This window comes from Oryzias melastigma, linkage group LG16 (assembly GCF_002922805.2).
Source record: "Oryzias melastigma strain HK-1 linkage group LG16, ASM292280v2, whole genome shotgun sequence".
In the NCBI taxonomy this organism is placed as follows: domain Eukaryota; kingdom Metazoa; phylum Chordata; class Actinopteri; order Beloniformes; family Adrianichthyidae; genus Oryzias; species Oryzias melastigma.
The window spans coordinates 24,676,020-24,692,340 of NC_050527.1; the positions used below are offsets into that span (position 1 = coordinate 24,676,020).

Sequence of the window (16,321 nt, forward strand, 5' to 3'; positions counted from 1 at the left end):
AGCCCAGCTGTCCCACCCCCCAAGAGCCGACCCGCCAGGCGCAGCACCCCCCTGCGCATGATGTGTTCAATGAACTCCAGACATTACCGGACACAAACAGCCACTAGGCCCAACTCAATCCACTGCTAAACTTTTGTCACTTTTATGCAATCCTCAGCAAAACAAAGTGTAACGCGTTGTGTAATTATGAATGAGACTAGGCGCTCTGACTTTCTAAACATACCTGATCCTGGAAATTAGCAGCCAATAAGGAGCTTCAATGGAAGGTTGGTTGGAAAACATGTAGGACACCGGCCCTCGAGGCCTGGATTGAATACCCCTGCTCTAGATAGTCAAGTTTGATCCACTTCTCTGCGCTCTGCCAGGGCCATGGCCGACCCCAGCGGGGCCGATCCGAGGACCTCACTAAACCATCCAATCGGTAGTAGCGACAGGTGGTGTGTAAAATACAGACCATGACAAATCCTGTAGCCTCCTTTCGCCTTCCGCTTGCTCCCTGCCATCGCTGTATGAGCTTTCACCATCGTCATTCGAAGCCCCTGTATCCTCAGATGAGGAAACCTCCGGTTCAAACTGGTAGGGCAAATTTAAAGCTGTGCACGACCATAAATTGATCAATAAAATCGCGCTGGATCATTTTAAGTGAATATTTTTATCGGATTTGTTTTCCAAGTTCCATTGACTTTCTATATTAAAAAAAAAATTGACACTGCATGAGGCCTTTAATGGAGGGGCTGATGCGTGAGACTGAATCAAGACCTTTAAAGAGTATAGATCCACTAATAAATAATAAGATTGATAACACTCCACAAAAGTTGTTTTTAAACAGCTGTCTCTGAGAGGAAGAGAGGGACGCATCTTTCTTCGTTCCTGATTATCTCGTTATAATGTCAAAACTATTTAAAAAAAATGTTGGGCAGGTCATATTCGGCTTCTGTGATAAAGCATGATCTGTTTTTATCTTATCACAGAGAGCAAAGTTTCTACCTTCCTCTTTTCTGTCTTTTCAGCGCAGCTTCACGTCTGATCTGAACATTAAATGAGCAACAGACAAACATGAAACACATTACCAATCAATTAGAGACAACGACGATACCCACAATGTCCATTTTTGACGTGGAGGTTGATTTGGGAAGCTGTTTTATTACTGTAGTACCGAAATTGGCACCGAATTGGAACCATAACCAAAACAAAAGAACCGCTTTGGCACCAGAACCGTATAAAACTCAACCGGTGCCCAACCCTTGACAAAAGTCAAGTTTTTGGAACAGATTAACAATAACATTTATTATATTATTAGTATGTTATAAATCTCATATCTGGGCTGCATGGTGGCGCAGTGGTTGTCGCTCTTGCCTCACAGAAAGAAGGCCCCGGTTCGAATCCCGGCTGGGGGATTTGGGACCTTTCTGTGTGGAGTTTGCATGTTCTCCCCATGCATGCGTGGGTTTTCACCGTGGGCTCCGGCTTCCTCCCACCATCCAAAAACATGCTTCATAGGTTAATTGGTGACTCTAAATTGCCCCTAGGTGTGAATGTGTGAGTGCATATGTGCATGATTGAGGCCCTGCTACAGAGTGGCGACCTGTCCAGGGTGAGCCCCGCCTTCGCCCATCAGCAGCCGGGTTAGGCTCCGGCACCCCCGTGACCCCGGAAGGGACAAAGCGGTCAGGAAAATGAATGAATGAATGGATGAATGAATAAATCTCAAATCGATGTGTGAGAATAATTAAAGGTAAGACACTGCTTCACCCTCCTTCCCGACTGCTTATCCCTGGTTGAAACCTATTTCAATAAGGAACTAAAAGCTCTTAAACTAAAATCCAAACTAACCTCTACAATTTTTGCCAGAAAAATCACAATAAAAACTGCTCTACTGAGCTGGAAGCTGGTCAATCTGGAAAAGCTGTTCTGCTCACTCATGTTGGTCTCTCAACTTACTGTTGTCTGTAAAATGCTGCAGAGGGACAGGGAGGAATAAAACACTTCCAGATGATAAGAGTGAATCTAAACTCCTTTCACTATTTAAATGTGAATCTCATATTAAACTATTTTAGTCACAAATGTTTTTGGCATCCAAAATAGTACAATTTCATGATTCTTCTCAATCTTGACGTCATTTTTCAGAAATTGCACTTTTTATTTCCACAACTTTTCCAGCTTTTTCATGACCTTATGAACTTTGTAATTTGTGACAAACAGCTCCAGTACTTGGAACGGTATAAAAATACAAAAGGAGGGATACTGCATTAAATATGTGCTTTTATATATTTAAAAAAAAAAAACACGTTTTTTTTAATTAATAACTTTTCTGTGTTAATTGTGTTGCAGTCACCATGGAAACAAACAAACAGAAGCAAAATCTCAGTAACCTGGAAACAAAAAATGAACTACTGACTTTGGAGAAGAGAGATTTACAAATCCAAACTGAAGATCTGAGGATGAACATGACAAATCTGGAGAATCAGACTAAAGATCTTAGGAGGAATATGGCAAATCTAGAAAATCAGACTGAGCATCTGACTGCTGACAAGATGTTCTTTGAGAACCAAACCAAGGAGATGAAAGTTAACATGACAATCCAACAAACGCAGATCGAGCAGCTGAGAAACAACAGTGACAAACTCAACAGGATGAAGGCAGCAATCTTCAAATATTCCACTTTTCCAGTAGATTCCTTCTGCCCTGATGGAGGTAAATGTTTAATAATCATCAGTTACAACAAAATTTTGCTTTATATTATACATCAGTAGCCCTAATTTCAATTTGTTAACTTTATATACAACTTTAATTAAATAAAGAAGAAAGTAAACATGACAAATTATTTAGTCTGTGAGTAGAAATAGCTTATTTTACTTTATTCTTTTTTACTTTGGGCGTTTTCTGTTTACATTTACATTTTAATTTTAAAGTCATATAGCCTTAAAGTTAAATCTTATCATTTTTGTTTCCTCTCTTTCATTCTTACAAACAGTTTGTCAGATGTGTCCCAAAGACTGGATTCAGTTTAATGAAAGCTGCTATTTTTTTTATAACTCAAACTCTCTATGGAAAACTTGGGATGAAAGTCGACAGCTTTGTCAGATCAAGAATTCAGACCTGGTGGTTATCAGCAGTCAGGAGGAACAGGTTGGGGACAAAGTGTTAAAATAAATTTACTATGTTGAATGTTTGAAAACTGCTTAAGTTAGCAATGTTTTTATTTGACATTTTGATTTTCAGACATTCATCAAAAGCAGAATAGAACACTACTATGACACCTGGCACGGATACTGGATTGGTTTACGAAGAATTAACAACAACTGGATCTGGGTGGACGACAGTCAAGACACACTTGGGTAAAGAAGAATTCTTACTACGTATTAACATTTTTATTAAATTTGCTGATAAATTCTTCCTTATTTTTAGGTACTGGAACAACCCAGGGAGCTCAGATGATTTTACACTTATAAGGAAAGATTTAGCTGAGAATCAGAGCTGGTCCAGAATCCAAGATAGCGGTATGCACAGATACATCTGTGAGATTAAAGCTTTCATTTTCTAAATTGTTAAACTGAACTCTTTCCTGCCACATCAAACCGTTTTGCTTTCATATGTTTTTGAAGAGAAAATAACTGTGAAAATATACTATATGAACATTTAGCTTTGTTCTACACTATAACAAACATAATGATCTCTAAAAAGATTTAAAGATGTAATATAAATACAATTATCATGCTTAAGTGTTTCAAAATGCTTTAAATCTTAATGCATGCAGCTCTGCATTATTGCAGTACTAAAATTTAAACTCCTGCTCCTTAAAAACAATGCACTGCAGCACAGGGGAGGGTGTTTTTTTTCTTTTGGTCAGATTTTGTTTTATTCAGAAGTGACAAAGTTTAGTGGTTCTGTTTACCACTCCCTTTATAATCTTCACTTTTCATCTTTAATTTAAATGCAACACACCTTATTCAGTCTGCTATATATGTCGTTTTGTTTTCTCTGTTTACCAATTGAGGATTTGGATTTAAGTTAATCACTTTCACAATTTGACTAGGATTAGTTTGAGACATTTTTTTTGTTGTTTTAAATTAAATGGTTTTGTTCTTCACAGTAGTTTGTGTGTCAGTTTGATTGCCTTAGAGTCCAACCACAAAGTGGGTGGGGTTTTTGTAGTATGATGGCCCTAAAACCCTGCAGATTTCTTCCTGCTAGAAACGACTGAACTCTGGCTCCTTTTATTGTTTCTCATGAGAGAATATTAGGGCAATAAAAAAAAAATCAAGGCAATTAAAGGGTTGCTGGATTTAGCTTTTCAGCTTTCCAACTCCACATTTCTTACTGTTTCTTTGTACGTCACATCAGTGACATTTTATCTGAACATTCCCAGTTATAGGGACCATAAACTGGTCTGTCAGAAAGAGTTTGTAATGACCACCTCTTATGCACAGTAAGAATGAAAAGGTCTTTGTTTGGCTTAAAGCGGCCCTACCATGAAAAATCTACTTTTTGAGGTTTTAAATGCATTTTACTGTTCATTCCTCACTATAAAGAACCTGTAAGAGAATATTATGATTCTAATTCCATTTCATTCTTAGGCCCTGTCCACACGTACCCGGGTATCTGCTAAAACGAATATATTTCTATGCATTTCGGCCTATCATCCACACGAAACCGGAGGTTTCAGTCACTGAAAACGGTGCTTTTGGAAAACTCCGGCTAAAGTGAAGATTTTGGAAAACTCCGGTTCTGCGTCTGCGTGTGGACATGAATACCCGGTGATTTGCGTTTTTAAACGTCACCCTTTGCGACAATTGGTGCATACACGTCATAGATGCGACATTGTTTATGTCAGACAGTGCTCAGCATGGACCCGAGGAGTGTGTTAATTATTACACTGGTACAGATGCTTCGTGTTTGCTTTTTTTTACAAACACAATTACTGCTTCTTGTCGAGGAAGAAAGGAGAAGAAGCGCTGCGTGTGGACATGAATAACCGGGGATTTGCGTTTTTAAACGTCACTTTTTGCGACAATTAATCCACACACGTCAGTACTAGCTACGTTTCCATTACACATTTGCGCAAAACTTTAACTAAATTCTAGGAATTTTGAAAAAAACAATGATTGGAAATGACACTGTTTCCATTATATCATCATTTTGCGATAAAGCACAACCCAACTCACGCGATAAGTTATTAAAAACACGACGATGAATGAGAACAAGTATTTTTTTTATTTGATTCACTAAAAAAGGAGCATTGCGGTGACGTCACAGCTCTGTCTGGAGAGCGCGTGCCGCACAGAGTCTATTGACAGTATCAGGTGAGAAACCTGTTCAGCGGTTTTTTTTTTTAAATAACCATTCCAGCAAGTAAGCTGCTGGACCTTTTTCTGTTTAAAAACACGACCAGATGCATTTAAGTTTCTGTCCCTGCTCTCGCGTGTTTCCTCAAACGAGATTTCAGCATCTTCAGACTCCAAGCTGCAGAAGTGCAGCTGCAGAAGAAGCTGTTCACAGACACAGAGAGGCACATCTATTTCGAAAAAAGTGTTTCCAAAGCAGTTTTGCGAAAAATGTCCGTTTCGATACGTCCCCAAATGCCACCTACTGTAAGCGCATAAACTTTTTTTTTCGAAAAATACGAGTTTTTTCGAAATTGTGGTGTTTCCATTAGGAGGATTTATTATCGAAATTCCAATTTTCCACTGTCAACTACTGTTCTGACAAGCTCATAACCGCGTCTAAGAGCGCAAGTATGCGGGGACGTGTGGATGGAATTATTTTTAAAACGATCACGTGTGGACGCAACACTTTTTTCTAAAACAGAGGTCAGCAGATATGCGTTTGTAGAAATACCCGACTAAGTGTGGACATGGCCTGAGACAGATGCCGGAAGCGGAGGCCTCTGACTGACCAAATATGGGCATGACATGTGACAGGTAGCATTGCCCTGAAGGTGGTTTGATCAGCCCTATAAAAAGTTTACATCTTCTCAGTTTGGCGGAACCTTCTAACAGAACTTCCCTACACGCTCACGTGCACCGTGTATATTACCTTTATTTTTTGTTATTGAACACTTGTGTTAATCTTAAGGTGTGTCTGCTCTTCCATCGGATTCTACATTTTTCCACAACAAACCCTAAAGCAGTATTTTGATCCGTTCATGCATTTAAGAGTAATCCTCTAAAAACCTGCACTGTCTGCAGCAGCTTCTCCCATATCCACGAAAACAAGCGGATGGAAATGCGCTGACTTAAGATCGATGCCAACATCTACCCACAGGATGAGTCTGTGCTGCAACCTCCGGCCCCAGACTACATCGAAAACACACCCACCTGAGCTGTGTTGCTAATGTTATTAATTCCTGCCGCCAGAATCAGTCTCCTGGCAGGAGATAACTACCTTTCTGTACCAGGAACCGCTCTCTGACTCAGATCTTGAGGTGTTCTCGCTTCGTTTCCAATTGGACCGAACTTAGGTTCGCTCTGAGATTCCTCAGTCTGAATATGAAACTAATCAAGAGCAGAACAACTAAACCAAAACGACCACCGTACCCACCAGTCACGTGATGTAAACAGAGATGGTTAAAAGTTTGATAGAACAGCTCTATTGAGTAGTAAATTGTTGCTTTTTGTATTTTATTATAATTTTTATTCATTTTTCTGTTTAAATGAGTGAAATAAAATCATATTTAAAAAAAAAGTTTTTTATTAGTAATTTATTTTGTGCATAATTTTTATATAATTGTTGATATAAATTACTTAAAGCAACAAAACAACCTAAAGAGCCGTTTGGGAGCCGAAAGAGACGGTTCTTTTTGGTGAGCCGATCCGAAAGAGCCGGCTCCCTTAAAGGAGCCGGAATTCCCATCACTACTGGCTGCTCTCACTAGATCAAGGGCGGGTCTCCAAACACCCAGCTGCTAGCTAAAACCGGCCGGCACTAGGACCTGGAGAGCTCCTGCACTTTAACCCAGCTCCGGTTCGCGTACAGTACCACGTCTGGTGGTACCGGCTCGCGTCCGGCGCCACGTCCCGAGAGCTGCGGACCCCCGACGTTCCGAACAGCAAGCGCACCGGGGGACGTTTTAAATGTTCTGGAGGTTTAAGCGTGATCCAGCCCCAGCATAGCGGTCTGTCTGCCGGCATATTCATCGTGAGCTCCGCTGGACACGTCGGTGCATCGAGCTGCAGCCAGAGAACGCGGCGGCAGTAACAGACTCAAACTATCCACAATGTATCCCGCTTTTCTCAGTCTTTAATGTTTTAAAAAAACAAAAGTTCATTGGAAATGATAAATCTATTTCATTTATTACTGTAGTTCAGCAGAGGAGGAAAAGATTTTGTCCTGACAAAAAAATTTTGGAAATTTTATTTTTGATGTTTTTTATTTTATTTTACTGAACGTTGATTGAAGTTTAGAATTTAAAATGCCCTTCACTTGCACTTGGGCTTTTCTTAGGCATTTTATGTTACAGCCTTTTATTGTTAAGAAAGTTTATCTCAATACAATGTTACAAGATAGAGTAGTTCTGATGAAAACTATTAATTTGTCATTCTTGTTTTCATAATTAATGTAGAACTGCTAAATTGCACGAAGCACACATGTTTTCCTTTAAAAAAGGCCACGTGTTAATTTGCGATCAATCGCGAGTTAACTCTGGAAATGCGATTAATTGCGATAATAATTTTTAATCGCCTGACAGCTCTAATAATTACATGTAAACTAGTGCTGTCATGTGATTTATTTTTTTGTGTAAGATTATTTATTCACGACTTGTGTTTATCTTATCTAAATAATCTTTTTGAATCTAACCTAATAAATCCACATAAAGTATGACCCGGGCTGGGGAAGAAAAGTCCCGGACTGAAAAGTGGTCCCAGTGCGCCCCTGATCAGTGCAATTCTGGGAGAATATCTAGATATCATTACAATAAACAGTAACACAATTGAACAACATCTCACCAAGAGACATGTTAGAATAGATCTTTTATTCTGATTCTTATTTGGTTGCAGTTATTATGAAGATCAAGCTTAGTGAAGATAGTGAACTCTTGCAAAACTTCAAAGGGAGACAAAATGAGTGCTTTTGATTGTGATGTTTTTAAAACCTCGATAATTAATGTGGAGTGTGACTCCTTGCTCGGCTGTCTGTGGAGGATGTGTATTTACTCGGTTTTCTGATATTTGGATTCCTTGCACTTGGGAATGTTGGATATATTTATCGGGCTGTCTAGGAGCAAAAAATGGCAAAAAGCGAGCTGTCGGAGTTCTGTGGAGAGATGCTTCGGGGAGTAAAAACTTTTTACAAGCGGATTCAAACCAATGTACTTCTCCCTCTCCCATTTAAGCAAAGTGTATTTGCAAAACTTTTGAGAAGGAAGTGTTGTGTCAGCTGATAACAATCAGTTTCTGATAGTAATGTCCCGATCTGATCACCTGATCGGAAATCGGGCCCGATCACGTGGTTAAAGACTCGATCGAAATCAGGCTCCATTGTCTGATCAGGATCGGATATTTCATTTATTCTTATTATGATCAGCGCTTTATGTTTCAATCTTATCATTCCGTACAAATATTCCACTAGAAATCTGCATGTCATGAACATATCATAACATGTTATTCCCGGAAAACGCAGCAGAAAACGGCAACAGCTCAATAAAGCTAGCTAACCGATCACGGATTCAGACTTCGGGATCAATAACTCTTTTGAAAACGCTTTAAACTGACAGCTAGTGTCTCTAAACAACAACCTCTAAAGGCATTTCAACAGAAAAAGTTTTTGTTTCTTTTTAATGTTAAGCTTTTCGTGCTGCAGACAGTGGCTAAACAGAAGCTGCTAACAGCTACATGCTAGCGCCGTGATTTAACTCCTTAGGACCCGAGCTGTCCTTTGATATGCCTGTTTTATTTATCTGAATGAGAAATAAAAGTTAAGAAAATTAACTACTCTGATAGTAAAACCGCAAATGTGATGTCCTAAGATCTTAAAAAGAAGCACATAATCTTAAAAAAACAAACAAAAAACTAATAAATTAAAAGTAATACTGATATGAGCTAGTCATGAACACTCGTCAAATTCATGCTAAAACAAAGTCATAATTTATTTTTAAGAATTCTAAACGAGGACAGGAATCCCATTTGGTTAAACATGTTCAATAGTTCTAAAGATATTAAAGCTAAAGTCACTAAACTTTATCATATGCCTAATTATCACTTGTATAACAAGAACATTTTTTTTTCCTATTACTTGTTTATTAAAGCTCCTTCACAGAAATGTTTTATTTAAGTTTTTAATGTTAAAGAAGGTTAATGAAATATAAGGGACAACACAAATCTGTTTATTCAATTTGTACAAAATGTGTTAAAAAAAGTATCGGATCGGGACTCTGTATCGGCAAATCCACAAAATCCAATGACTTGGAATCGGATCGGGCCCCAAAAAACCTGATCGGGACATCCCTAGTTTCTGATAACAGAATTACCTTTTTGTAGTATATGGAACAACTCATATTTTTTGTTTAGCAATGGGTAAAATCTTTCAGAACTGTCGCTTTTTCAGCTGTAAGACTTTCCCTGTTTTAAAATTATTTCACTTCCTCTTCACCTTCTTCCTCAAAGGTCTAGTCAGGCATGTCAGTTTGAGTATTCTAATCAATCAATGTTAGAATCTGTCTTCCGCAATGAAAAGGTTAGATAGGGCACCCAAACTGTTTGGTTCTGCTTCAAGGGAGCAATGGCTTCCACTTTTTTCCAGAAATTTTCAATACGCTCCATGTATGCTTTCCAGGCCATCATCTTACACCCTCAGTTTTATGCTGGATTGTTTCTGGTGCCTCTTGCACAGAATACTGTAGCATGTATGAATTAGTATTACTCAGAAGTTGTTGGTTTGGGCTAGAACGGTTCGACTCAGGGAGGACAGTGAATGTTTTAAAACAACAGATAAGGCTAAAGGTGAATTGCTGATGCGAATGTATTTACAATATACAGTGAATTCAAAAACCATAATATAGCACATGTGAACAACTAAACAAATGAGTCCTGATGATAGAATGGCAAATTCCAGTCCAAGATCAGGCTCCTTTTAGCTCACCATCTATAGAGGATTTATCTTCACTCCTTTCTGTGGGAGTGGTAGACTCCCCACTCGATACTCCATCCAATGCTCTGGTTGAACACTCCAAAACCTTCTGACACAACCAGTCAAGCGACCTGGCCTGTCAAAACAGCATCAATAAATTTACCAACCTCTCTTAAATCAAAAGAAAACACTTTCATTTACAAATCCTCAATTCATCTGATAAAAATATGCATATCCAATTCATAGGAGAAAGTTATAAAACATTTCCATAATTTCCAAAAATTCATCAGGATTCATAGTTGCACAACTTTACTGTAAATAAACAGTTTCATTCATTTCAGTTCAAGTCATTTAGTTCAATTCATGAGTACTCACATATTTCAACAATGGGAATTCAACAGGAATAGAAAAACAGTTTACAACTATTTCTACAACCATAATGTAAACAAACAATTGACTTAAGCTGGTGCCCACGCCAGCTGCATCAATTGCAGGACAAACAAATTCACAAAGGGTAAAAGTCGCAGAAGACCCCAGTTCTGCACCGCTGAACCCCCCAGCTTCCATTGGTGTCACCTCACTTAAAGCATCCTATGTGTTTGAACTTTGCAATTTAAGTTTTTTATTTTGAAATCTGCACATTTCCCATTTCTCTGGCTTTTTACTGTGAATTTGACAAATTGATGGACAGGAAATGGAACTCCTCAAGCTTGCATTGAGGATGGTGGACTTCAGATGCCTCAAGAGGATGGAGGATTCAGCACAATATCTTACAGGTCACAGTTTTTGGTGTAACAGCAGCTCTGTTATACCACACAGACGCTGCTAAAACACAGCGGATTCAGTTCTGTTATTTGGAAAATACAGTTTTCTATTGTGTCCTGTGAATTCATCTTGTTGTATTTCTCTACCACATCTTAAAGTCCAGTCTTTGAAAATACAGTCCGAGGTTAAACCGGCCCATTATTACAGATGACCTATGAAGCAGCTAGTTAGTGGCTAACAACAGTGCTGTCTCAAAATCAACCCTTTTTATTATTCTCTAAACGGAGCATTGTGCACTGTTAATCAGCCAAAACTAAACACTACACAAGTGAAGTGACCGCAAGTAACTTTTACTCAAAGAGAAGAAAAAGCTCAAAACTAGTGAGTATTAATTTTAAATCCTTCAAAATAAAAGTCTATCACGATAGACTCATTTGGCTATCATGAAAACATTATATCATTCTATCATTATCGTTTTATCGCCCAGTCCTAATGCATTCCTAGAAAACACCTGTCTTCAGGGCTCTGATTAACACCCGCCCATCCGCCAAATGCAGGTAAAAGCTTCTATTCCGCAGTTAGAAAAACAATTTCACTTTGGCAGGTGAGTTATTGCTCATCCTCAATCACAGGGGCCTCAAACTCACAACAACAACTTTTAAATGCGACTTATACTCCAGTGCGACTTATATATGGTTTTTTTCTTCTTCATTATGCATTTTTTGGCCCCTGCGATTTATACTCCGGTGCGACTTATAGTCCGAAAAATACGGTACTTAATTTCTTTTTTTGGTAGAATGTTCTTATGATTCATCTTCACTTGACTCAGTTCTTCTGGCTCCTGCAGGATTACATCTTCACAAGAACAACATATATTTCTAAATCAATGCCTGTATCATTTTACCACTGTGGGAAACTGGTGGCAGGAAATAAAGTCATGCTTGATTGGTTGTAATGAATTGGTTCTTGAAAAGAAATTTTACATGGCCTTTTGGCCCCATTCCTATTACAAAACTAAAGTGCAAATGGTACGCAGGAACTCGTGCATTCACTCTGTCAGTTATTTGTTGCCAAGCTCACTCTCTTGCCTGCTGTGATTTGCAGTGTTTCTTGACAAAGACGAGGTTTTATTCCTCATATGCATTCATTAAGATGTCCAACTCCGCCTCTAGTTCCATGGTGGATCATGATTTCAGTGATCAATTGAGAGGGCCTTTATGGTTAACGTGCATTAACTTTGAGTAACCAGCAGGAAGTTGATTGCACTTATCAGGTGTTTTAAAGTGGGCATAGACTCCCGAGCTCAAAGTTCATCAGATATTAAGTATAACGTTCTTCTTGGATCACGGTCCCGGTGTCTAACTAACCTGCACATATGTTTCAGGGTATAGAACATTTTGCATCACTTATATATTTCTCACTGTGAGCTTCCACTAAATGTTTTTTTCAAAATGTTGAAGAAAGCACAGACTCAGGAAAAAACCTTCAAGTTCAAATTAAAGATAGAAAGGTGAATCAACAAACTTGTGTATTGTCTTCTTTTGTAAATACGCTCCAGAGTGGTTAAACAGACTGAACACATGAATCCATCCACACAGCTCTTACAAAAGTTCATTTCAGTGGTTCTAAACAGGGTTGGCAAAGTGATGACTAGAACATGACATGAGGTGAGTAGAAGATTTGAGCAACACATGGACAGAGACGAAACGATTAAAAAACACAGCTGAGTGCTGGCAGGAAACAGCTTCATGGTATGATAAGAGAATCATGTAAGACCAAGTATGGCGAGAACACACACTGATGCTGCTTTTAACCACTATGGTTACCAAACTGCATTAAACATTTTACAATTTCTTATCGACACTGAACACATGGATGTTGTTTATGGTTATGATATTCATAAAGCTGATGTGGTAAAATATAGCATTGTAGCTTGTGAACATTTTTACTACCGTAATTATCGAAAGGTTGTAATCAAGACTATGCGCAATAATGTTGAAGTATTACATATTAAAACCCATTTCTGTCTGCAGTGGTGGACCTCAGCTAAAACATATGATGAATACAAAAACAATGAATTCCTTTTGTCTTTGTATAGATATTCAGAAACAAAATAAACATGTCAGAAACTCATCTGTAATAGTAAAAGTATCACATTTAAATGTCTCAAAAATGATTTACAAAATGAGAGAAAAAAAAGAACACACTTCCTCAAAAAGATAATGTGCACATTGATGGAAACCAGACTTTGAAATATAATGTGATCTTCTGCAATTCTGTCTAAAGCTAATAGGAACTGTTACTGGGAAAGAAGAAGTTATTAACATTTCGTGAGGTCTGCTGATCTTTAGATTAAGAATTAACACTGGCTCTTTTTAAGCTTGTTCTGCTTTGATGCAAAGCAGAATCTAATGTTGAAGGATGGAGGAGGACATCCAATACTCCACTGTGGAATTTAAAAGTGGTGCTTCAGCTCCAAAAGGTAAGTCTCCTGATTTGATCAATTTATACACATCATGTTTATACTTTTAGAAATTAAACACACAAAAAATGTAAAGTTGTTTTTCCTGTTTCTTTGGTCCAGATGTTTTCTCTTTCTTAAGAAAAACAAAGTAACTATCAGACATTCATTTAATAGATCTGTTTTTAAATGAGTTACAATTAACAACTAATATATTCAACATTTACAGCATATTTTTACATTGTTTCAGAGTTTAGAGAAAGTGCTCATTTCTATGTATTTTAGGTAGATTTGTGTTTTGACTGAGCATTTAATTTTTCTGCTTTTTCATTCAAACAAGGCAGTTTTGCATACAGTTGTATGTTACAATCTCTTCTTTAGTAATACAATTGACAATGAATATATATTATAACAACCATGTTTGAAAAATAGCAGGCAGAAGAATTGCTTAAGAGAGTCTTCCTTAATTCTTTATAGATTAACTATTAATATAACAGTACTATTAGTAATAATCAAATAATTACAACATTCTCAATCAACAGAATATTCAACATTCAGAGAATAATAACAACACTATTTTTTACCTATTCCATATTACTCACAATATGTTTACCAGTTAGTAATTGGAGTATACTTGTATGACCTTGATTAGAGCCAATGGGGCCATTGTTGGCTTTTGGTTTGAAGGTGAAGGTAACAGGTAGCAAGATTTAATGAATGTTATGTTGTTAACCCACGGAAAGATATATCAAAAAAGAAATAAATGTCCTAAACAGGAAGGAAAGAAGTGCGGTTTTGCTTTAGTGTCTGTTATGCTGGACAAGCCCCACACTCATGTCACAATCAAGTCCCAGGAAAGTGATAATAAGGTCTTACTTAAAGAAACACATGTAATGAACTGAAGGGACTGTGAAAAAGAGAAGCTTTTAATAAATTATGAGGTGCTAAACAAAAGCTCTGTCAAAAGTAAAACAAAGGAGTGCAGTCAATTCAAGTTAGAAAAGAAAAATTACTTCATAAATTAGAACTACACAAAAGTCTTGGACACAGTCCTTTGTCACACCAACAGGTCCCTAGACCAAAGCTGTCACCTCTGCAGAGCAATGTCAATTATTTTACACAGTGGTGGATCCATTGCCTTCAGTTTGCATCATGAGTGTCAGGTGTGGGAGGCAGGTCTCTGAGCAGATCTCAGCTGAGACACCGAAACAAAGATAAGCCAGTGACTTAACACTGGCTGTAAATGTATAAAATCTGCACGGTGTTTGAAATTTCACATTAAAACAGCTGCTCAGAGAACAGAGGATAACTTGGTGCCTCAAAGCAGATAATCTGCAGATAAACATTTTATGACTTGTTGGTGTTTTAAGGTGGTTAAAATTGTCTACCTTCTTTGAATGTTAAACATCAGTTAATGTTTATAGCAATAGATTATCATTAAACCTAAGCAAAACAAGAGTTATGATTATTTAACATCAGGTATAGGAAAATCAGTACAATTGAAAAAAAAAAATATGTCATGCATTTAAATGGCAAATAATGTGTCTCACATTAATCTACTAAAAACAGAAGTATGTGACTTGAAATCTTGTTTTAAGCTTTGATTTTGTCAAAAAAAAGTTGGCATATTTGAAATTTGATGCTAAAGTAAACATAAAATTGATAAAGCAAACTTGCTTGGATTTCATTCTCATGATGCTGTTGTCTCTTTCTGCTCCACAGACAATAGGGAGGATCTTACAGTTTATTCTTCTTTAAAAATTAAAAAGCCTTTGACCAGCGAAACACGTAAGTAAAAGCATCAATTCTTAACAATGTAATTAATACCAATTTAATATAAAATGCTTTTTGTCATTGCTCAGAGATATTTTATTATACAGAAGTCCTTTGATCGTCATGTGCTGTATGTTAAGAAAGATCAAACACAAAAAGACTTTAAAGTATAAACCAAAATCACCCTAAGGTTGTTTCAAAAGAAGCAAAAATACATGTACTTATGGTTCAATTTCACTTTCAATTATCTGGGAATGTTTATTTCAGTTTGGTCCAGTTTAATCATTTTTAAAACAATTTAAGTTATGAGTTGTATTTGTGACCAAAACATTACATGGATGTATCTTCCCATAATCAGCTGATAAACTGAGCAACTGCAAAGAGAAAATGTCCTCTAAAAGCATCATGTAGAATCCAACTAAATTAAGGGCTCCAGGTATCAAAGCTCAAACACCTTACATCTTCCAATAGTGGCTTGACTCTTATTGTAAATGGTAAATGGCGTATACTTATATAGCGCTTTTCTACCCTCCTTCGAAGGCCCAAAACACCAGTCTCCAATAAACGGCGGGTCTAAAAAATGTGTTTTTTTACTTTAAACGCCAGCCTACAATATTGGCCCTCACACAGATTTGATAAGATGCCGAGTGTCTGTGATATTTGTGTTACGTAACGATGGCCAAGAAACACAATTTCAATTTTGCGCTTGAACTTTGTGTGGTGGCATATATCAAAGAACATGATCCACATAAAGGCAAAGAGAATTTTTGATGTGGAGATTGATGATGCTTCAAAGAAGAGAAACATTCACAGCCAGTGATAATCAGAACATAATACAATGTTCATCTGGTGGTGTTGTCTACATTTCTTGACCGAATTTCTCTGCAAAGTGAACCCACTAGCATCACTATTCTGTCTGTGATGGAATAAACGCCGATCTCCAATAGTCTAATAAACGTCGGAACAACAGGCAATTTTTTGAATAAACGCCTGGACTACTATTGGATGATACATGGTAGTTCCACTATAGAGGATGTGTTTTGTGTGATTTGCAGACTCATCACGAACAGAGGAGATTGAGATAAAAAGAAACATTTCTTAACAATCGTGATTCTTCTATGTTTCTATCACACAGAGAACAAAGAGGATGATGTCATTTATTCTCAAGTTGTACCAAGAAAAATGTTTCCCTCTGCACCACGTGAGTTATGACATTAAAAAAATAATTAAAACCCCTAAACTTTACATTTATTGATG

General features: G+C 37.5%; 3 protein-coding genes across 6 annotated transcripts in view; 2 read left to right on the forward strand and 1 right to left on the reverse strand.

Annotated features, from left to right (window-relative positions):
* Nucleotides 1–16,321, reverse strand: part of LOC112136641 (C-type lectin domain family 12 member B) — a 127,845-nt gene that overhangs the window by 40,811 nt on the left and 70,713 nt on the right. The window lies entirely within an intron of this gene.
* Nucleotides 2,325–3,560, forward strand: LOC112136646 (low affinity immunoglobulin epsilon Fc receptor). The gene is made up of 4 exons (XM_024258492.2): nt 2,325–2,694; nt 2,975–3,129; nt 3,223–3,338; nt 3,409–3,560. Exons 1-4 carry the CDS (start codon nt 2,337–2,339, stop codon nt 3,542–3,544), a joined length of 765 nt encoding a protein of 254 aa, XP_024114260.1. The 5' UTR covers nt 2,325–2,336; the 3' UTR covers nt 3,545–3,560.
* LOC112136632 (asialoglycoprotein receptor 1) overlaps nt 13,223–16,321 on the forward strand; it is an 8,574-nt gene continuing 5,475 nt past the window's right edge. For both annotated transcript variants that reach the window (XM_024258467.2, XM_036215740.1), the window contains exons 1-3: nt 13,223–13,312; nt 15,014–15,079; nt 16,200–16,265. In XM_024258467.2, the coding sequence (XP_024114235.1) occupies nt 13,252–13,312; nt 15,014–15,079; nt 16,200–16,265 (193 nt within the window). In that variant the 5' untranslated portion in view covers nt 13,223–13,251. The remainder of the gene's footprint in view (nt 13,313–15,013; nt 15,080–16,199; nt 16,266–16,321) is intronic.